This window comes from Loxodonta africana, chromosome 21 (genome assembly GCF_030014295.1).
Source record: "Loxodonta africana isolate mLoxAfr1 chromosome 21, mLoxAfr1.hap2, whole genome shotgun sequence".
NCBI lineage: Eukaryota > Metazoa > Chordata > Mammalia > Proboscidea > Elephantidae > Loxodonta > Loxodonta africana.
Window position 1 is genome coordinate 33,154,002 of NC_087362.1, and position 24,008 is coordinate 33,178,009.

General features: G+C 45.1%; 1 protein-coding gene across 10 annotated transcripts in view; it reads right to left on the bottom strand.

Annotated features, from left to right (window-relative positions):
- The window catches only part of KIAA0513 (KIAA0513 ortholog), a 110,392-nt gene that overhangs the window by 50,653 nt on the left and 35,731 nt on the right, over positions 1–24,008 (bottom strand). For 7 of the 10 annotated variants that reach the window (XM_064273711.1, XM_064273719.1, XM_064273710.1 and 4 more), the window contains exons 2-4: positions 12,584–13,093; positions 6,903–7,002; positions 5,732–5,805 (exon numbers count right to left, since the gene is read on the bottom strand). In XM_064273711.1, coding sequence (XP_064129781.1) covers positions 5,732–5,805; positions 6,903–7,002; positions 12,584–12,912 — 503 coding nt within the window. In that variant the 5' untranslated portion in view covers positions 12,913–13,093. Of the gene's footprint in view, positions 1–5,731; positions 5,806–6,902; positions 7,003–12,583; positions 13,094–16,323; positions 16,431–17,816; positions 17,942–18,464; positions 19,338–19,364; positions 19,420–24,008 lie in introns of those variants that run through there. The other 3 variants (XM_064273713.1, XM_064273712.1, XM_064273714.1) reach the window with 3 other exon arrangements.

Here is a 24,008-nt window from a genome sequence, read left to right on the forward strand (position 1 = left end):
TTAGCAGTGAGTTATATGATAAACTTGGCATCAGTGTTCTCTGACTTGAGTAGTATCTGGATTCCCTGAAGGGCATATTAACCAGGGATTCGAACTGGTTTGTTCTGTTTTGAACCCCTGCTGAGAATCTCCAATTCCACTCCGGATATACAGAATCAGAATCTATATTTTAACAAGATCCCCAGCTGATTCTTATGTATAATAAATTTTGAGAATCACTGTTTTACTGGTGGGTCTCAGAATTGGTCCCTAGACAGCAGCATTTAGAGGTGCTTGGAAACTTGTTAGAAATGCAAATTCTCAGCAGGGGTTCCAGCCAGAACAACTGCTTCAAAGCCCTGGCATTAACACACAGATCACTGGGCCCAAGCCCCAGAGTCTCTGATTCAGGAGGTCTGAGGTGGGGCCTGAGAATCAGGGCTTTTTTTCACATCTCCCTTCTGATGCTGATGCTGCTGCTCCCAGGACCATGCTTTGAGAGCCACTGCATTGTATTATAAAATTGGGAACAGAAATGCCTACCTAGCTGCTGGTACAATGACAGGTACATTGACCAGTGGAACAGAATTGAGAACCCAGATGTAAATCTATCCACCTGTGGTCACCTGATCTTCAACAGGGGCCCAAAGTCCATGAAACGGGGAAAAGACAGTCTTTTTAACAAATGGTTCTGGAAAAACTGGATGTCCATCTGCAAAAAAATGAAACAGGACCCATACCTCACACCATACACAAAAACTAATTCAAAATAGATCAAAGACCTAAATATAAAACCAAAACCTATAAAGATCATAGAAGAAAAAACAGGATCAACACTACAGGCCCTAATACACAGCATTAACAGGATACAAAACATAACTAACAATACACAAACTTCAGAAGATAAGCTAGAAAACTGGGATCTTCTAAAAGTTAAACACTTAATGTTCATCAAAAAACTTCACCAAAAGAGTAAAAAGAGAAACTACACACTTGGAAAAAATTTTTGACTGTGACAAATTTGACATGTCTAATCTCTCAAATCTACAGGAAAATCCAACACCTTTACAACAAAAAGACAAATAATCCAATTAAAAAATGGGCAAAGGAAATGAACAGACACTTCACCAAAGAAGACTTTCAAGCGGCTAACAGACACGTGAGGAAATGCTCGCAATCACTAGCCATTAGAGAAATGCAAATCCAAACCACAAAGAGATACCATCTCACCCAGGCATTACTGGCACAAATAAAAAAAACAGAAAATAACAAATGTTAGAGAGGCTGCAGGAAGACTGGGACTCTTATGCACTGCTGGTGGGAATGCAAAATGGTACAACCATTTTGGAAAACGATATGACACTTCCTTACAAAGCTAGAAATAGAAATACCATATGATCCAGCAATCCAACTCCTAGGAATATATCCTAGAGAAATAAGAGCCTTCACAAGAATAGACATATGTACACCCATGTTCACTGCAGCATTGCTTACAATAGCAAAAAGATGGAAACAACTTAGATGCCCATCGGCAGATGAATGGATAAACAAACAATGGTACATACATGCAATGGAGTATTATGCAACGATAAAGAGCAATGATGAATCTAGGAAGCATCTCACAACATGGATGAATCTGGAGGGCATTATGCTGAGTGAAATAAGTCAATCACAAAAGGACAAATATTGTATGAGACCACTACTATAAAAACTCATGAAAAGGTTTACACTCAAAAAGAAAAAATCTTTGATGGTTACGAGGGAGGGGAGAGATAGGGATGGAAAAACACGAAATAGACAATAGATAAGTGGTAACTTTGGTGAAGGTTAAGACAGTACACGATACTGGGGAAGCCAGTACAACTTTTCCAAGGCAAGGTCGTGGAAGCTCCATAGACACATTCAAATTCCCTGAGGGACCAAATTACTGGGCTGAGGGCTGTGGGGACCATGGTCTTGGGGAACATCTAGCTCAACTGGCATAACATAGTCTATAAAGAAAATGTTCTACATTCTACTTTGGTGTGTAGCGTCTAGGGTCTTAAAAGCCTGTGAGCGGCCATCTAAGATACTCTACTGGTCTCACCCCTTCGGGAGGAAGGGAGAATGAAGAAAACTAAAGATACAAGGGAAAGATTAGTCCAAAGGATTAATGAACCACAACTACCATGGCCTCCACCAGACTGAGTCCAGCACAACTAGATGGTGCCTGGCTACCACCACTTACTGTTTTGACATGGATCACAACAGAGGGTCCCAAACAGAGGTGGAGAAAAAATGTAGAACAAAATTCTAACTCACAAAAAAGACCAGACTTACTGGTCTGACAGAGACTAGAGAAACCCTGAGAGTATGGCCCCCGGATACCCTCTTAGCTCAGTAATAAAGTCACTTCTGAGGTTTACCCTTCAGTCAAAGATTGACAGGCCCATAAAACAAAATGAGACTGAAAGGGCAAACCAGCCCAGGGGCAAGGACTAGAAGGCAGGAGAGGAAAAGAAAGCTGGTAATAGGGAACCCAAGGCTGAGAAGGGAGAGTATTGACATGTCATGGGGCTGTTAACTAATGTCATAAAACAATATGTGTACTGTTTAACAAGAAGCTAGTTTGTTCTATAAACCTTCATCTAAAGTATAATAAAAAAAAGAAAAGAAATGCCTATCTAGCTTATGTCACCTTGAAAATCAAATGAAATTATGAGATAAAAGAAACTTGTTTATACTGAAAAATATCCTGCAAATGTACAGGATTATATTTACTATATTATGATATACACATAGATCCATTCAACTTAGCAAACCAAAAAAAGGAGAAAAAAACTTTAAAAGGAAGGCCTTTCTCCACTGTAATTTACACTATTACAGCTGCAAAAGCTACGATGATGTTCACGGCAGCTTTGTTAATGGGAAAAGGAAACAGAGAGGAACAATCTAAATGTCCATCAAAAGGAGAATAAGTTATGGTACATCCATATATCAGAATAGCATACAGTCATGGAAAATACAGAACCAAATACTATGCCTTTTGTGGAAAAAACATATATGTAGTCAATCCTTATTATTTGTAGATCCTGTATTTGCAAATTCGCCTAAACCAAACCCAAACACACTGCTGTTGAGTGGGTTCCGGCTCATAGCAACCCTGTAGGGCAGAAGAGAACTCCCACATGGGGTTTCCAAGGCTGTAAATCTTTATGGAAGTAGACTGCTACATCTTTGTCCTGCAGAGCGGCTGGTGGGTTTAAGTCGCTGACCTTTTGGCCAGCAGCTGAGCGCCTTAACTACTGTGCCACCAGGGCCTCTGCAAATTCGCATACTTGATAAAATCTATTGGTAATCCCAAAATCAATACTGGCAGGGCTCTCCTGGTAATATGTGGACACGCTCAGAGCTGCGAAAAACTTAACATACCCCACGAGCATGTTCCCAGCTAAGGTCGAACAAAGCTGGCTCAGTTTTCCCGAACTCAGTGTTGGCAGCAGCACAGAACCTAATGACCACGGATAATGAAAATCGGCTGTATTTGCTGGTATGTTCATTGTGCAACGAGAGTTACCTTTGGGAAGACAATCAAAGTGAGAAGGTAAGGGTATGAAACAGGCCTTCCTTTTCCTGCTAGAGCTGTGGTGCCTTTCTCCACTGTTCCCTTTTACAATTTTCTCACTGTTTAGTTTTTAACCTTGGACAAGTATTACAAGAAAAAAGCCAACAGAAATTACCTAGCCAGTGGGATTATGGGCCATTTTTATTTATTGCTTTGTTTTTATATTTTTTAAAAGATAATCAATTTAAAGAACTAAACTACTGGTAAAATTATAAAAGACTGAATAATAGTAAAAACTAAAGAGCAATGAAGTAAAAATTCTAAAACTCATCAATTGTAAAACTTAATATTTTAAAAATATTAGAATGGTTCCCCCCCACCACCAAATATATGCTCATGAACTAAGTAATGGAAAGTGATTTGGTGGGGTTAGAATCTCAAATGACTTCTTCCTCCCAATTTTATTTATTAAGGAAAAATTAAAAGAAAAATTGAGAATTAGGTAAGTATGTTGACATGTGGGACAGGTGCAAATTAGGCAAAATGAGTTCCTTGAAGTTTCTATAGGTGCAAATATTTGGAGATCAGGGTGTTTAAAATGCACAAGAGAATGTTTAATACAAAACAATGTGGCAGCTTGTTTGAAATAACTCCCAAAGTGTCCTTCAGGCTGAGGGCGAGAGGACCCAGCAACTGCTTTTAGTTGACAGTTTCTTGTCCCTCCACCCTTACTGGTTCTGAGTCCCAGATTCCCTGATGGGAAGCACATCCTGGGCTTGCAATACTTGGAGCAATTGCAGCAAAAATGGGGATCCTCCTCCTTTTTGGTCTTTTTCCTCCATATACACCCCACGTTCAAGGGGAATAGAGAAAGATGAGGAGATACCAAGAGAACAAGGGAATTAAGAACCAAGAAAGCAGTTATGTTTCTCTTGAAAGAAAGCGAAGGGAAAGCAGAGGGGCAGTTTTCCAGGCCTGGAATGACAACATGGACATGTGACACGGGTAGGCAGTGGTGGGAAAGCAAAAGGGGGCTTCCAGACAGAATCGAACAAGGGAGCAGGTGGGGCTCAAGAGATTGTCAGAACAAGGCCCCCTCTTCTTCCCTGCCACCACAATTTCTACTCTGCTTTACTCGCTGGGCTGAGGCTCTAGAACATTACAGCCACTGCTCAGCTTCCCCCAGGCGTGGCTGGGGGCCGGGGCAGAGAAGCATCCCCTCTGTTCCATACTTTGGGAGTCATGACACCTACTCTGACTCAAGTCCAAAATGTGCAAAGTGAGTCTGGTCACCGTAGAAAGTAGTGGGACCTTAGAGAATAAGAGGCCTTGTAAGTCCTGTGGCCTGGCTCCCTGATCAGACAGGTGAGCTCCCAGCTACATGGCGATAGACTATGGAGGGCTCTTTCAAGGTGGACAGGGGGCAGTGGTGGTTCAGTGGTGGAATTCTCACCTCCATGTTGGAGACCTGAGTTTTATTCCTGGCCAATCCACCTCATGCACCCACCCATCTGTCAGTGGAGGCCTGCATGTTGCTGTGATGTTGAACAGGTTTCAGCAGAGCTTCCAGACTAAGACAGACTAGGATGAAAGGCCCGATGACCTACTTCTGAAAATCAGCTAACGAAAACTCTATGGATCACAATGGTCCAATTCACAACTGATGATGGTGATGGCGCAGGACCAGGTGGCAATGGCAGCTAACAAAAACACTTCAAGCTTGGCTGGCAGCCCCATGCCTTTTCACGACTTCACGATGCCTAATAATGCCTGGCAGGACTAAAGGCTCCAGCAGAGCCTAATTCATACTCATAGGGCGTCTGAAGCTGTCAGATTATATGGTCTTATTTGCTTGTGGGGTGGGTGGTTACCCAGTTTGAGTACTTCACAATAGAAAATCAAGAAAAACTCAGATCTCAGCTGGAGGAGCTCAGGCTTAGTGCAGTAATCACTGCCTGTCTCTGACTGCTGAGCCTGGAAGAATTTACTCACACCCAGCTGCACAGTCCTCTAATTTCACTGTTAGATAAAGGCCACTAATTCTGCTTCCCTGGAACGCTGGTCACGACTTCTTCCAGTTGATGTATTGAAGCAGTTGCATGCTGATGACTAGTGTGGATATTACTCACAACTGTGCTACTGCAGGGCTGGGAAGATTGTAAAGAAAAGTTCTTTGGGATAAAGGCTTTGAGCAACAGTCATACTCACTCAAACAGCACCACTGCAAACGACTGCACCAGGCGGTAGAAGGTAGGCTCTGAGACGCACTTGGCGTTGCAGCGCTGTGAGAGAGAGGATAGACTCAGTCACCAGTGATGTTGCGAGAGGCATGCAGAGCTCAGCAGGGTCAGCATGGGCTCATCACTCTGATCCTCTCTAAGCACAGTTGGGACAGCCACATTCTGCCCCCTGCTCTACAGAAAGCCACCACCCCTTTCCACCAGGGCCACAGCACACAGCTGTCATTTGGCGGAACGAAAGCAGACGTGTTCCTGGGTCGTCCCTACAACACTTTAAAAATTAGAAACTTCCCACACTCCCCAACACAAGGAAAAGTATGCAGGGACAAAAAAACCCCAAGGTGACAATATGGACTATTTCTGGATGGTGGGTTTGTTTTTATTTTTGCTTGTCTGCATTTTCTCATTTTTTATGAAGAATAAATTATGTGTGTAAGAAATACTTTAGTAAAAACAAGAACTTAAGCTGTTTTATAGGAAAAAAAAAAACCCGTTGGATATTTACACCACTTAATTTGCTTCTGAACTTGGTTAATAAACATCTTTTTTGCATGGCTGTAATTGTCTTGGATACAGTATCTTTTACAGAAACGGAATATTGTGGGTTATTTAATAAAAATATGCATGGACAAAGCCCACATAAACCAAAAACCAAACCCGTTGTTGTCGAGTTGATTCTGACTCATAGCGATCCTATATGACAGAGTAGAACTACCCCATAGAGTTTCCAAGGAGTGTTCAGTGGATTTGAACTGCTGACCTTTTGGTTAGCAGCCATAGCGCTTAACCACTATGCCACCAGGGTTTCCAAAAGCCCATACAGTTGTCTTTAAAACAGTGATTTTCCTGGTATTCCATCAGGCTGACAGACCACAGCCTGCTCACTCATCCTCTATAGTCCGGAATCCAAGTGAGTCAGCTGCCATTCCCCACTATCCTCCATGGTCCTTTTCAGAATGTCTTTGGGTAAATTTTACATGTTTTTCTATCAAGTCATTTTCCTGGGCTATTTTCTCCAGAGTAGAATTACAGGGTCAGTTAAGGAGACAGGGAGTTGTTCTGTATTACCTAGTCACTCTAGGTAGCTAGTTGAGCCTTCTGAGGGAACACCCTCTCCTCCCGCCTCACTGCCCCCTCACCTGGGCGCTCACATATCGGGCAAACCACTCCCGGCCTTTCCCGTTCTCGCTGCTGCAGTACTCTCCAAACTTGGCTTTCTCCTCCTGGTCCAAATCCTCCCTGAAAAAAAGAGAGCAGAGAGAAAAAAACAAAACAAAACAAAACACTTTTTAATGCTCTGGAGGAAGAGATAAGAGAGGGCACCAACAAAAATACACCCCAAATCCCAGCCAAATGTAGATGCTTGAAATCACTCATCTCGCCCTTGCAGCAAACCTGTGCAGAAATGGTATTATCGCTAAAGGTGAGGAGTGTGGTTCGAAGAATTAGGCTCAGCTACAAAAAAAAAAAAATTTTTTATTTTACAGTGTGATGAGCTGGAGTGCCATCCAGGCTATCTGGCTCCACATTCCGTTCCTTTCTCCCCTGCCACCTGCTGTCCAGTAAGGCCTGAGCATGGGTGAGGTGCCACCACCCCAACAGGGCTTTGTTCCTCAGCTCATTGAACTCTCTACTAATCTCTGCCACTGAAGTCGCCACGGGATCATCCAGTGGATTCAAGAATTCCTGCATTTGTTCATCTTGGCAGCACATACTGAGGATGAGAAACAGCGGCAAGGCTATGCCAGTAAGGAAGCCGACCTCTGACCTATGGGCAGGACCGTGGGGTGGCTTCTTCCTCCACACTTCTGAGGAGCCAGCCCACACAGCTCTCTGTACCTCTCCTGCTCTGCATGGAGTGATGCAGACCGGAAACCCTCAGCCACTGGACGGGGAGGGGACGAGGGAGGAGTGGGTGGGGGGGCCACCATGCCAAGTAGACAGAATGCCCACCTGATTCCAAACCACTTCTACCCACTCTGTGGGAGAGGCGGGTACTCGTTCCAAAATTTAGAGACTCAAAATGAAGCTGAGGCTGAAGATCAAATGGCTGGTGCAAATTTCATTTATTTAAGGTAAGGGGAAAACATCTTGGCTTCATTGATCTCAAAATACCAACCAACACCAGACGAAATATGGGAATTTGCCAGCTATTTGCAGTGATTTTTCGAATGCTTCTGAAAATGCTGCCAGCTCCATTGTCCACGCTGCCGAGAGGCTGACACAAAGCTGGATTGGGCTTCCTGGCAAGTCAGTGTGCTGCTGCTGTGTGCTCAGAGAAAGCTATCTGGCTTCAGTGTTAGTTAAGATAATCAGGAAACCACGTTTACTTCACCAAAATACATCCAAAATCAAACATAAATGCATTTTTAGAGACTCAAATATTTGGGTTATCATATAACTGTTCCCTGTTCTAGCCGCACGCAATAGCGAGGATGGACTCCATCACATGAAGAGCACACCTACTAAAGGTAGAAATCCACTCACATCAGCTTACCACGAGGGACCTAAATCGTGGCAAAAAGCAATGTGTTCTCTGGATTGTGCGAACGGGCAAAAAAAAAAAAAAAAAAAAACTTCTTAGCGCTTTAATGAAACTGCAAATCCACCCTTTAAGCCAGGGCTCCTCAAACTTTAATGTGGTTATGAAGCATCTGGAGGCCTTGTTGAAGTGTCGGTTCGGACTCGGTGGGCCTGGGGTGGGGCCTGAGACTGCATGTCTAACATGCTCCTGGGGGTTGCTGCTGATCCGGGGACGACAATGGGAGCAGCTGTACTTTCGGCATTTAATGTGCTGCTGTGAGTGATGACACAGTGACAATCAACGCCTGATGTGAATTTGGGTTTCTGTTTCCCCCCTCCCCGGTGAGGATATTAATCGGCAGAAGCAGTGGAGAGACGCTAAGGCCATTCCTTACACGCCCTGCTTCCCTGTCTACATTATAAACCCAGCTGTTGCTCCTGCCGTCAGCACTCCTTATTTTACCCCTTGAACAACCACACGCGAGAGGCCAGAAAGGGGTGCCGGGAAGGGACCCCCATCCAAGCAGCTGCTTATGGCTCAGTGTCCATGAGTATCACAAGGAGTACGGGTAACTGAAACCTGATATTACCTTATATACTGCCCCTCAATTAATTTCAGCTCATAATTATGCTTCCTAGCCAAGTAAAAGGAGCTCTGGTGGTGCAACAGTTAAGCACTTGGTTGCTAACCAAAGATCGATGGTTTGAACCCATCTACGTGAATAATTTCTTTTTGAAGGGTTAGCACAAAGCTGGTTCCTATGAGGTTAAAGATGTCCCAAATACCTCTAACACCAACTACTAAGCCTTCCCTCAGTACTCTCCCTCCTGTCTTTGGGTTCCATAATTTGGTGTGACATCTCACAGAACTCATGAACTGTCAAGGAAATGGCTCACGCAGTTGTGGAGGATGGCAAGTCCCAAATTCATGGGTCACGTTGAAGGCTGAAGGCTTCTCCGGACTCAAGTGGTTGCAGGGGCTGAGGAGCCCAAATCAGCAGGTCGGATGACAGGCTGCTGGCTTACAAGACTTGGAAGATGGCAAATCGGGTCAAACAATAGGCTGCTGGCTCAAGTTCCTAAAACTGGAGGTGAGATGATGAGGAGCTGGATGCAGGATCCGGAGCAAGAAAGAGAGGTTTGCTGGAGCATTCTAGCTGAGCCTCTGCTTCAAATGGTCCTGAGTGGAACTTCCCATTGTTAAATTCCTCTCAACTACGGTGAATACTGGAAACCCTGGTGGCATAGTGGTTAAGTGCTACAGCTGCTAACCACAAGGTCGGCAGTCCAAATCTACCAGGTGCTCCTTGGAAACTCTATAGAGCAGTTCTACTCTGTCCTATAGGGTCACTATGAGTCAGAATCAACTCAACGGCGGGTACGGTGAAAACAGTGGGTTTGTCTAGGTCTCTTTAATGTTGGGGGACTAGCAGGAGTTTCTCTGGATCCGCCCAACCTCCTGTAGTGCTGTATTAGAATCTCTGTCTCAACTCCATCAATGTCCTCTATATTCATCCCATTTCTTAGTGTCCATTTAAAAATCTCTGTTCTCCTAGGGTAAGTTCTTTCCCCATTGCCTCTTCCCATTCTCCTACCAATCACCCTTATGTTTCTTGCATCTGTAAGACTCATGTGGGGAAGTTGGGCCAACAGATCCAATACAGCATCTCAGATTGTTGCTCTGTTTCACAGTAGCAAGGTCACGTGGGGTGCCCATGTAGAAGGGACTTCCTTGATTACCATTTCTGTCATGACCAGTGAAAGGGTCGTACTCATTAGATGAATATCCCGATTGTCATAAAGCCATTCCGGTATGGCTTGCATAAGCAGCATATCTCTTGCTTCCTCTGGAGCGGTCCATTGAATATTTAGAGGGGGAGAGAGGCAGCTTCCCTTTTCAGGGTAAACAAATCTCACTGCAATTATTATCCAGTCCACCAGGCTGGCTGTCCCCTCTGGGTTAACCTGCTGTGTAACTGGATCTTGTATCATCATCTGTGATTGTTCCATAGTGAGTTGTGGGTCTTGCATCAATCCAAACATACTCTTCCATTCTGCAGCATTCAAAACTGAAGACACTGTCCTTAAATTAGTCACTCTCACAATCTATTTTAGAAAATATGCCTCAGGAAACTGATGATACCAATTCACAAACTGAAGCAACTCCTTTACACTATACCTCCTGGTTTCAGTAGTTTCTTGGTTTTGCCCTTCCCCTCCTGGACTGCCTTCTTGGTGACCAGAGGTCGTAGGGGTCCAAATCGTAGGGCTTGGCTCAGTACTACAATCCACCCCTACATTCTTTTTCCCTGCCCTTGCAGCTATTATTGATAACAGCAACCAAGGAATTGTATGTCTCACCCTTTCCTTAACATCCTGTATTTCCTTATGCACCCAACTACCCAATTCCTCAGGAGTTAGATCCATCACTTCTAATTCCCCTGAATAGCTTTTGCCTTGGTTAACTGATTGCAATATAACAGCTGCTTCCATCCATGGATGTTTTTTATCCCACCCAGAAACCAAAGGGTTCTCATTCTCCCATTTATCCTCTTTTATTCAAAACCACATATTCCGGTGAATCTGGGCTGTTGCAGCAAACCCCACCATTCTGACACCAACTAAATGAATAAGTAATTCACTACACCACACCACCCAGCAGCTTCACAGGAGAAAGACCTGGCGATCTACTGTAAAGATTACATCCTAGAAAATCCTATGGGAAGCTCTACTCTGTCACATGTAGTCGTTATGAGTCAGAATTGACTGGATGGCACCCAAGAGCAACAAGACTCCACTAAAAATCCTGACAAGGAGTGCCAACAAGTAACTAACCTGAACTCTCAAATGCCACTGAAGCAAAACAAGTGGCCCTTAGATTTAGCAATGGCAAGGCAAGGGAGATTTCAGCAGCATGGTCAGAATAGGGAGGAGAAAAGAAGTGTGGACAGCAGAGAAAACTCCTTCTAATACCTGACTTAAGAATGCACAGGCAAAATTCTGGAATAGTACACAAAAATTTAATGGAACTTTTGGGGATTGCAAATGATCTTCACTTTTTTCTTTATGCTTTTCTCTGTATGTTTTGCAATAAGTACATATGGTCTGTACCCATGGATGTGCAAGTTGCTATGGCGTCAACCCAACTCACAGCAAGCCCTGTGTGTCGGAGTAGAACTCTCTTCCACAGGGTTTTCAATAGCTAATTTTTCAAAAGTGGATCGCAGGCCTTTCTTCCAAGGTGCCTCTGAGTGGACTTGAATGTCCAACCTTTTGGTTAGCAGCCTAGCGTGTTAATCATTTACACCATCCAGGGACTCTGAAATATGCATTCGCTGTTGTTTTGTGCCATTGAATTGATTTTAACACTCACATATAAGGTCTAGTTAATAAAAGAAAAGACTATTGAAGATAATGAAGTTAATGGTTTTTCTCTCTGCCCTCTTAGTGCCTAGTAGAGGTATCATTGAGAGATGAAAAAGTTCCCTGAAAAAACTAAGGTGACAGACAGACTTGGTGTCAGTGCTGACAGGATGGGTGTGCAGTGCCCTGGTACACCCACGGTGACATTCTCTGCTGGCAGAGGCCCGAGAGCAGGGGGGGCTTTGTGATCACCCATCCCAGAGGTTATCAACACTGGCTGCCCTTCAGAGTCACCAGGGAAGATTTTAAATTTTTGGATGTTGTGCTGTCCTCTAGAGCTTGAGTTAATGGGTTTGGAATGGATCACAGGAAATGGTATTTTTCAGGGCTTCTAACCTGTTTGTTCTGGTTGGACCCCCTGCTGAGAATTTGCATTTCCAACCCAGATATGCTGAATCAGAATCTACATTTAGCTTGTTAAAATGTAGATTCTGACTACCAGGCAGGAGGGGACTGGAAAGCTGATGATAGGGAACCCAAGGTCGAGGCGAGAGTGTTGACATGCTGTGAGGCTGGCAACAAATGTCATGTAACAGTATGTATATTGTTTAATGAGAAACTAATTTGCTATGTAAACCTTCATCTAAAGTATAATAAAAGAATGTAGATTTTGATTCAATACATGTGGGGTAGAAATACAAATTCTCACCAGGGGGTTGAACCAGAAGGAACCAGTTCGAAGCCCTGGTATTTTAAAAATATTCCCCAAGGACTTAGCATACAGCCAGCATGGGGCTGAGGATCTTTGACTGGTGGAAGTGGAAGACCTGGGCCCTGGGGACACCTGGTCAGGGCCAGAGCCAAAGCAGAGAGCAGTCCTCTGTCTGCTGTCCATCCACCCTTCCATCCATCTGTCCGTCCACACTACCCTTACCCTCCGGAGAAGACCTTCTCCACATAGTTGCACATGAACTCTCTGAGCTCCAAGCCCTCCTCGTCCCTGGGTGACATGGCACTCTGATTGGAGGAGAAGGAGTCGTTGGAGGACGAACGGTGGTACTGGTCCCAGGATGGATGGGAGGGTGACTCGCCCATGTCATTCTCGCTGTCTGCGGACTCGGTGGTCTCACTCTCTGACCCACCATCACCCAGCGAGCTGTCCCCATCCTGCAGCTGTGGAGGTAGGACCTCCAGGGGAGGAGAGGCCAGCGGCTCTGTCCCAAAGTCGATCAGTGACCCCACAGGGACTTCTGGGGCCTCCATGGTGTAGGTGGGCTGCTGTGGGGGAGGGGCACAAGGTGGGGAGGCCACCAACTTGCTTCCCAGGTGTGTCAATGGAAGCCAGAGGCCAGCTGGGGCCCTGCCAAGGACATGGGAGTCTCCTGGGAGCTGCCAACTTCCAAGGGTGGGCCCACTGCAGCAGCGTCACGTGGCTCTAAGGCATCTGAAATGCAAACACAAACACATGAGCCTCACCATCACAGAGAGCTGTTCCTCACATAAGAAAAAAATTCAGCAGCCAGAACCCAGGCTTAACAAATCGATGAAGCAGGTCACAGATCGCCTGTAAAGAGAACATTCTCCTAACTTGCCGAATTTGGGGTTCTATACTGACACCATTTTCCTACTGCCCACTTTACTGTTAAACACCTGAGACATGGCAGACACTCAATACATATTTGTTGAGTCAAGGAACAAATCAACACAACTAGCAGGATTTCTCCAAACTAAGCAAATAGACTTTAAGGAGATTGTATGTGCTGGCCCTCCCATTATAGTCTATAAGGCTGAAGCCATCGGCCAGTGAGTAAACGGGCCGGTTTACTTGGGTTGGAATTGGAAAACCTCCAGAGGCGACCCGCCCACATGCGTACTGTCCCCAGAGTAAAGGGCTGACAGGAGGCTGTGTGTGGTCAGGCGCATCAGGAAGAACCGGCTCTGCTGAGCCACGCAGTCCTCACTCTGGACTTGTGCCCTCACTTCCCAATTCATTCTTCACATGTTCCATTCCCAGGCTGCCCGGTGTCTGTCCCTTCTCAGCACTCTTCTCAAATGTCCTCATGGTTTCTAAGCACTGGGCCCGACCTCTGCATCTCAGCTCAGAGATTTGGAGGTTAAGAACTACTCTGGGCAGAGGGACAGCTTACCTCCCTGTCTGAGACCTCAATGGTTAGATGAGGTCCCTAAGGTTCTCCTGACAACCACATTCTCAGTCTCTCCATGGGATAGAAAATCATCCCAAAATAGCCCACCTAATATTAAAATGCTAGGAAAATATTTGTAGTGAATATGACAGGAAAAGGGTTAATCATATCTATATCAAATGAAAAGTTCATACAAATCTAATCACAAAATCTATATTACAATAGATACACAAAGTACTCAACTAGGCAAGGCACACACAAGAGGAAATATAATCATTAAATGCTTAGACAATTCTTCAACCAGTACTAATAACCAAACATATAAGTTAAAATAGTAAGGTGCCATCATATACTATCAACTTATCAAAAACTTAAAAATTATAATCCAAATGCTGGTGAGGTTATGGTGAAACTAATATTCTCAAACGCTGCTGGCAACAGGGATAAGTAAGACTTTTAGGAAGTAATTTGTTAATTCCTACTTTTATCTCCTCTGAGCCAGGAATTCAAATCCTTGAAATTTAGCTGAAGAACATAAAAGACTCAAAAACAGTTACGTAGAGCAACATGTTCGCCATAAGAGTATTTATAATCCTTTTGATAAATTGGGGCGGGGGGAAATTACATTATAATAAAATGGCAAATAAATCCTAACAATTTAATGCAATATTTATCAGTGTATGCTGCGCACAGAAAAATGTTTATAGTTACGTAAACACAATACCCCACAGTCAACATGCACAGCTCTGGGCACCAGGGATACTGAAGTGAACAAAAGTCGATTTTGTTTGATTTTACTGTAATTACAATTATGTATACCTATGAAAAAGGACTGGAAAAGAATACAGATACGTGTTGCAGTAGTGGGACGGAGGTTGCTGCTGTTCGCTGCCGTCGAGTTGGCCCCCACTCATGGCAACCCCATGCACAACAGAACAAAACACTACCTGATCCTGTGTCATCCCCACGATTGGCTGCAGATCTGAACTCCGTGCTCCTTATGGCTGTCATTGGCTGAGTTTTGGAAGTAGATCACCAGGCCTTTCTTCCGACTCTGTCTTAGTCTGAAAGCTCCGCTGAAACCTGTTCAGCATCATAGCAACATGCAGGCCACCACTGACAGATGGGTGGGGGCTATGCATGAGGTGTATTGGCTGGGACTGAGGTAATATTCCCCTTTCATTCTCACAATTATTTCACAATTTTCACAAGCTGCTACGTATTTTGGAAACCCTGGTGGCATAGTGGTTAAGTGCTACAGCTGCTAAACAAAGAGTCAGCAGTTCGAATCCACCAGGCACTCCTTGGAAATTCTATGGGGCAGTTCTACTCTGTTCTCTAAGGTTGCTATGAGTCAGAATCAACTCGATGGCACTGGGTTTGGTTTTGGTTTGACTATGTATTTGGAGCAATCAGTAAGAATTCAGAGGGAAAAACAAAAACATATCTTGAAACATTCCAAGTGGCCAGAGGGGCGATGACTATTTATCCAAGCAGAGCGTACAGTATGGGAGGCTCAAAGTCAAGCTGAGTTATGGCTATTTCTGTCCCAGCGACATGCTTTCCACAGTCCCTCCCACTGGGAGACTGTGTGATCGCATGAGTCATCCTTTCCAGGTGCTCTGTATCCCGGGTAGAAGCCCTGGTGGTGCAGTGGTTAAGCACATGTTTGCTAACCTTAAGGTCGGCAGTTAGAACCCACCAGAAGCTCTGCAGGAGAAAGATGTGGCAGTCTGCTTCTGTAAAGATTTAAAGCCTTGGAAACCCTGTGGGGCAGTTCGACTCTGTCCTATAGGGTCACTATGAGTTGGAATCAACTCCTGGAGCCCTGGTGGCACAGTGGTTAAGCTCTTGGCTGCTGAATAAAAGGTTGGCAGTTTGAACCTATAGGGTTGCTGTGAGTCAGAATCGAAGGCAATGGGTTTGGTTTGGTTTTTGGTATCCTAGGTGCCTCCTTTAGGGGCCTAGGGAGGGGTGACAAAATTCTACGGAGAAGCATAGAAGAAGGAGAGGAAGGAGAGGTGTTGGGGGACCCAGACCTGGCCCACGGGGGTGGGCCTGCAGCTGCCGTGGGCCATTCAGGGCGTCTGTGGAGCCACATCCTGTGTGACACCCACACTCTGAGACCCTCTGTTCTTCTGTCAGGAGGCCACAGCCTAGGGATTTCATCTCTCTGGGGAGAGAAGGCAAGATGCAAAGCTTGTCCCTGAGCTAAGACATTAGGGTGAAGCAGCCATTTGTGGTAAGGTTGTTAGAAGCAACCCTCAACCTCATCCTCCAGGAAAGGACGGTAAGGCCTCCAAGTTGGCCAAGGTGACAGTCACTCACAACACACCAAGAACACAAAACTCAGACAGCACTTTGGCCAGCCAGAGAACCCAGGACTGCTCAGTGTAGCCATGTTGCCACCCAGAGACACAGACTCAGGTCCATCACTTCTTCTGTAGTTTTCTAAATACAGCTGAAGTCCACCTACATGGAATCTCCCAAATTTAAACACTAGAACTCATTTAAATTTATTTCAAAGTACCTTATGGGCCAAAGAAAACATGCTGTGGTCCAGTCCGTTTGCTCAAGACCCACTGTGGGGCCACAGTCTGAGAAAACAAGGTCTTAAATCAGGAGGAATCCCTGTAACTACAAAGAATACGCATATGAAAATGTGTTTCTACAGACTTGAAGCTGTACAGACCTTCTTGCAACTCCACTTTCGCAATTCATCTCTTAGGTCCTGTGGCAGAAAGTTCTACCAGTCAAATTAGGATCAAATTCTAAATCAACCTATAACTTCCAAAATCCTTACGAGATTTGATAACCATCATTTAACAAATATTTATTATGCACCTACTATGAATCAGTTACAGTACAAGGAGCTAGAAAGACAGAGGGAGTGAGACCTTCTGGAGCATCTGGTCCTGTTTATGTACACACACGTACTTAAGTGTGTGTGTGTGTGTGTGCGTGCGTGCACGCAGGGGGCAGGGAGAGGAGAACAGACAGTTCATAAATTAAAAGAATCAAATAAATAAGAACCTCAGAAACCAGTAAGTGCTACAGACACAATCTCCAGGTAATGTCCCTGAGCACAGAGTGAAGGCTTCCTTGGACTGAGAGGGCAGGCGAGGAAGATATCAGAGCTGAGACAGGAAGGAGAAAGAACTGGCCAGGAGAAGACAGAGGCTGGGGTCTTCTGAGCAGAGGGAACAGCAGGCACAGAGGCCCCACGGCAACAATGAATTTGGAAAGTTCAGGAACTGGAAGGGCAGTGAAGCTGGGAAGTGGGTGGCCAGACACTTGGGGGCCTTGCTGGCCACCTATAGAGTCTGGATTTTTTTTTTAAACGGGCATAAGGAACCCTGGTGGCACAACAGGTAAGTGCTTGGCTGCTAACCAACCAAAAGGTTCTTGGTTCAAACCTACCTAGCAGCTATGAGGGAGAAAGACCTGGTGATTTGTTTCTGTAAAGATTACAGCCTAGGAAACCCTATGGGGCAGTTCTACTCTGTCACATGGGGTTGCTATTAGTCAAAATTGAATCAATGACACCTAACAACAACAACAGTGGTGTATGGAGAATGGAAGGCCAGCAAAGGAGGCCCACAGAGTGGCTGGCCGCAGTGGTCACATTCTCATGGGGGGTTTCCTCACCTCCTGCCACAATCTCCTTCCCGCCCCCCTTCCCCCACAAGCCTTTTCTCAGCACCGCACCTCCGCACCTCCGGAAGCAGAAGGAACGGGAGTGAGATTGCCTTCCGATTTCTCCTTAGCCACATCCCCACTGGGCTTTGCTCATCTGTAATTGAGCCGCAACTCTGATTTTCCCAACAGCCCAGAGCAGCCAAAGTTGTGACTGCCCACAGCAGGTCTGCCTTGTGCAATCAGGCTAAGGCCCCTTGGGGGAAAATTCAGGAACTTTTGTAATTCTTCTCCTTTCCACCAACCTCAAGCAACTCCCTCTCTGTTAGTGTCCCCAAAACTATCAACTGTGCTACCCTCCCATAGAAAGAAACGAGACTTCGAAACCTGGCCAAGCTGCATATACATAATGCGCACCGGTCGTCCTTCATATCCATCTCGTTCACTGGCTCATTCTGCAGTCTGTAAACCAAGTCCTGGAGAGGCTAAGCAGCGGGCCCACATGCACCTGGCTAGGAAGTGAGAGCACAAAATCCAAACACGAGTCGGCCGGTGCACAACAGAACAAAACACCACCCAGTCCTGCACCATCCCCATGATCTGTTACGGACTGGATTACTGTGATTCACAGTGTTATCACTGGCTGATTTTTGGAAGTAGATCACCAGGCCTTTCTTCCTCAGTCCACCTTAGTCTGGGAGCTCCACTGAAACCTGTTCGGCATCATGGCAACACACAAGCCTCCACACAGACAGGTGGCGGGTATGCCTGAGGTGCATTGGCCAGGAATTGAACCCAGGTCTCTCACATGGAAGGTGAGAATTTACCACTGAACTACTAATACCCCCAAGGCTTGTGATAGGTATTACCAAATTACTTTCCTAGAAGTCAAGCAATACATACTTGGTAGACTTCACATCTGAACATTAATTTCACCCACAAGGTCAATAAACCACCTGTCTTAGTTATCTAGTGCTGCTATGACAGAAATACCACAAGTGGATGGTTTTAACAAAGAGAAACTTATTCTCTCACCGTCTAGTAGGCTAGAAGTCTAAATTCAGGGTGCCAGCTCCAGGGGAAGGCTTTTTCTCACTGTCAGCTCTGAAGGAAAGTCCTTCTCATCAATCTTCCCTTGGTCTAGGAGCTTTTCCACACAGGAACCTCGAGCCCAAAGGATGTACTCTGCTCCTGGTGCTGCTTTCTTGGCGGTATGAGGTCTCCTACTCTCTGCTCACTTCCCTTCCCTTTCATCTCTTGGAAGATAAAAGGTTGTACAGTCCACATCCCAGGGAAACTCCCTTTACAGTGGATCAGGGACGTGACCTCAGTAAGGGTGTTACAATCCCACCATAACCCTCTTTAACATAATCTAATCTTGCTTCATTAACCACAGGCAGAGATTAGGATTTACAACACATAGGAAAATTACAATCACAAAATGGAGGACAACCATACAATACTGGGAATCATGGCCTAAGCAAGTTGACACATATTTTGGGGGCACACAATTCGATCCATGACACTGCCTAATTCCAAATTCAGAACTCCAATCAATTTGTTTCACTCTTGGTCTAACTGCAGAGGCTGCACAGGAAGGGGGCAGGTGCATTTCACAGACGAAGGAATGGGGACACAAAGAAACCACTTGGGTCTCATAGGGTCAGAACATATGCCCCATCCTCCCCAGCCTCAGACTAAGCCACCTCCCCTTCCTTAGGCCTGTCTCGCTTGATTACTTGACCAGACAGCTAGCCCAAACAAAGGAAAATGGGTCTCTTCTTCCTTGAGTTTGAGATTCAGCTCTGCAGCAATGGAAAATCATCTCAATCTGTACCTCAATTTCTGATTTTTGAAAAACACGAATTTGAACTTTTGTTTTACCTAGTCAAAGGAATAAATGAGCTAACACATGAAAGGTCTTAGAGGAAATACCTTATAGAAATGTGTTATTCTCCTGGCACATGAAGAGAGGCTAAAGAGTATGTCCCCGACCATGGCAACACTAGACAGCTGAAAACAAAAATCGAAGCTGATATTATCAGAGTAGTTCATACTTTTCAAGGCATATATATACGTAAATTGACTTTCAGCAACACCATCAAGCCATTGAGGCAGTATCATTTTTATCCCACTTTAGAGATGAGAAATCGGGGGCTTAGAGAGGCTGTGTGTCTTGTGTGGGGTCACCTGGTTGAGGGGGGTGTACAGCTGAGCAGTACATCAGGACCAGAGGTCAAAGGTCCCTTGCAGACGCTGCTTTAGCTTCTGCTATACTCTGACCCTTCTCCAACCACAACTTGAACATCACTGGCTGAAGCGTCATATAAAGTAGTGGGCTAACCTCCTACAGGACATCTCTCCTATCTTGCTTTGCCTAGATGTTATAGGTGGCCAGTGAAAAGTATAAAACAGAATTACACTGTGCTAAGTTGGTGGTAATTTGATGCAACAGCAATAGGAAGCTAATACAATTGGCTATTGTGTTGTTAGAACCTAACTACTTAAATCGTTTGAACTGTTAGATATTTGTTTTAGATTAGGGATGCCAGGAAAAAATTACTAAGACATTAAGGCATCGTGAAAGTTTGGAAACCTCTGGCTGAGAAAGAAGATTCAGAAGCCATGTTCAGCACAGGGAGGCAGTACAGCCCGAGTTCAAATCCTTTCTCTACTACTTGAGCTTTCGAACCGAACGTAGGACTTTACATTTATCCCAGTTATATTACTTCCCTGCCCTTGTTCAAGCTTGCGGAGGTCATTTGGCTTTTATTTCCCTTTATGACAAACATATCATTATAGAAAAGTTGGAAAACAGCAGGGAGAAAATCTCTCCTAATCCCACCACGCCAACAAAATTTCATCTTCATTTTTGTGTGTACCCTCTAGTCTCTGTCAATGGGTAAACATATTTTACAGTTTCGATGCTGAAAGAAATTCCATCTTTATTTTGTATCTAGCTAGCGGCTCTCTTTATGGCATCTACACACATGTGGGTGACCCAGTTTGAGTGGAGTCTTCTCTGGTTCCCTGAGTGGTGCTTTATTTTAAACTGACCTAATAGTAATTGTCTGGCTTTTGATGCAGGAGTCAGGGAACACAGACTCCTGCCTTAGATTTCTGATTTCTGCAGCTGTCTTGAGATAAGTGAGTTTGGTCAATCATTAGATTACTGTTATCTGGTTTTGTTCAGCTATTAGGCAGATATGATAACAATTTGCAGGCAAATTGTGCCTCCCTGAAATTGCTGGAGCAAAGGAGAGGGAGAAGGAGGAAGAGAAACCCTGGGAGAATATCTTACTTCCTCAAACATGCTGCTAAATGCAATCTTCCCATGAGGAAATATACTGCTTCGAACCAGAATGATGAAACTTGACTTAACAAGGGACCACAGAACCCTCATCCGCCTCCCCAAGGACCAGCTTCTGTGTTGGCAGAGCCTCTGAGCCTGGGAACATGAATCCCCCAGCCTGCCACAAGTAATTAGCCTCAGAAGTGGAGCCCTGTGGCTCCCATCTGCATTTTTTCAACACACTCAATTCTACCCCTTAAAGTCTCCTGCCTCTTTCCCTGGGCTCAGGCTGTGAGTACCCTGAGTATGGTGTGGTGAGGCCCCTGGAGCTGCCACAAGCCCTGGTCCTACAGTGCTTGAGCTGTAATCCCACAGACTGCAGCCATCAGAGCAGAGCGGTAAGAGAAAATGCACCTCCTGTCGCTCAGGGCCTCTTGTACTTTGAGACCACAACAAGGGCTTTCACCTGCCTGTCAGACAGATTAGCTCAACCCTAAAGCTCCTAACAAATCCGTCTGCTCATCCCTTTCTGGCTGGGTGGTAACTGGCTTTGCTTTGGAACCGAGAAAGAATTCTGGGCCGTTTGGAACCATGAGGCAATAGTCATTCCAATGAATGAATTACCTATCAAGAAAGAGGAAATGTCACCAATATCCTTTTAGAGGTCAGCTGCATTCAGGCAGCTGTTCAGACATAGATATATATCCAGCTAACATGGACCCAGGGCAACACACAGAGCAAGAGGCTGCCAGTGGAATCAAATAAACCCTTTACATCGGTAGGACAATGAATTTAATTGAGTTTCCTGGCAGCCAAAGGAAAATGGGGACTACATGCTGGGTTATAAGATTCTTTTCATTCTGACAAATTCATCTGCAGAGTGACTCTTTCCAGCCACTGAATTTAGAAATGGATTTGTCAAGAAGGTCCTTTTATGAAGACACTGATTATTGTAATGAAAAAGGTCTCTTGTAACAAGTTTCTGTAAAGTTTCAGACAAGTTAAAACATTTCTTCAACTGACCCCCCAAAAACCTGAAGGCCTACATGAAATCAATCCGGTTACAGGTACTCGTCTGGCTGGAGCACGCTACTATGTGATGATGAGATCCTCACTTGGTGTAGGGATGGAACTTTACAAACCTGAGACACGGCTAGTTAATATACGCACAATAGAGTCTCCCTCCAAGTACCAGATGTCTGGGAAGGGCTTTTGGCAAGCACTCGATCACAGATGATTCGTGGTTGAATCCTCTGCAGAGTGCCTGCGGTCGGTGCCAACAGTCTGATTCAATAGCCACAGTAAGACCCACGAGACCCACGGGCTGTTGGACTGCAGCTACCAGGAGGAGAACAGTCATTCTGCTGTGAAAGCTTAAGAGGTTGACTTGCATTTTCAGATGCAGACTGTGGAAGCAGCATCTTGGATAAGATCTGCAGGGGCGACAATCAAAACCTTTTTAAAAAGCCCTACAGGGCAGAGTAAAACTACCTCATGGGGTTTCCAAGGCTGCAATCTTTTTACGGAAGCAGACTGGTGGGTTACAACTCTGACTTTTTGGTTAACAGCCCAGCACTTAACCACTGCCCCACCCGGACTCCAGGGGCTACTCCAGTGGGGAGCATTGCCCACTGAAGAGGGAAAAATACAGAGGTCACAGATGAGGAGGGCAGGAGGGCAGCATCTCCACCCTATTCCTCCAGGCACACCTGGGTCCTACACAGGTTGGCCTACTTACTGGCAGCTGGCCTGAAAGAGGCAATGCTATACAATGGAGAGCTTCTCAGGAACATCCTGATTTTTGAATGTCTGGGTGACTCTATTTTAGTTGACTGTGCCACCTCGTGGCCCATGATTAATGATTTTAGGAAGATACAAGTTCGCTGTGGGTCTGGAGTCTGTTTTCTTCATGACGAGCTAGAACAGTGAGTGACAGATGCTCAGTGAATGCTTGCTGTTGTTGAAAACCCACAGATTAGGGTTAAAAGGTCACTTCCACCCAGCAGCAGGCAGCATTTGCTTTGCTGTTTCCTTTATCCCCGAATTAGTCTGCAAAGTCATCGAGCCCACCAGGGTTTAATCACCGCTGCACACTTCCTCCCACTGCCCTCTGTGCTTGTTAAGAGAGAAAGCCACTTCAGAAAGACTGTCAAATGAATGGGCCGCTGCCAACTTACTTTATAACCAAAAGGAGAAAAAGCTACAGGATCATTCATCAACCTTTGAACCGATAAAATGCATAAGCACCTAGTATAAACCATTCTGCCAGGCTGCAAGAGAGACAGAACACCATTCTGGATCTCAAAGGACTCAATATGATCCAGGAGGTAAAACAAAAACTCATTCAACTGGTCAACTAAACAAACAAATCTGCTTTCTGTGTAGGTACTGTGTGCAAAGCATTATACAAAGAAGAGGAACTCAAAGACCCAGTCTTCAAAAACAGACACCGCGGCCATCTAAGATGCATCAATTGGTCTCAACCCACCTGGATCAAAGGAGAATGAAGAACACCAAGGTCACACGATAACTATGAGCCCAAGAGACAGAAAGGGCCACATGAACCAGAGACCTACATCATCCTGAGACCAGAAGAACTAGATGGTGCCCGGCCACAACCAGTGACTGCCCTGACAGGGAGCACAACAGAGAACCCCTGAGGGAGTAGGAGATCAGTGGGATGCAGACCCCAAATTCTCATAAAAAGACCAGACTTAATGGTCTGACTGAGACTAGAGGAATCCCGGCAGTCATGGTCCCCAAACCTTCTGTTGGCCCAGGACAGGAACCATTCCTGAAGACAACTCATCAGACATGCAAGGGACTGGACAATGGGTTGGAGAGAGATGCTGATGAAGAGTGAGCTATTTGTATCAGGTGGACACTTGAGACTGTGCTGGCATCTCCTGTCTGGAAGGGAGACAGGAGGGTAGAGAGGGTTAGAAACTGGCAAAATTGTCATGAAAGGAGAGACTGGAAGGAGGGAGCAGGCTGACTCATTAGGGGGAGAGTAGGTGGGAGTATGGAGTAAGGTGTATATAAGCTTATATGTGACAGACTGACTTGATTTGTAAAAGTTCACTTAAAGCTCAATAAAAATTATTAAAAAAAAAAAAAAAAGCAGACACCTGGTAGGAAGAATAAGACCACAAATGAGCATGCAGGTAGGATTCAGTGAAATGTGGTGATTGAACCACCTTACCCAGAGTCAATCTGGAAAGATGTCTCTTGGTTCTATCCAACTCCTTTATTGATTACTGGGATCTGAATGCAAGTAACATATTGAT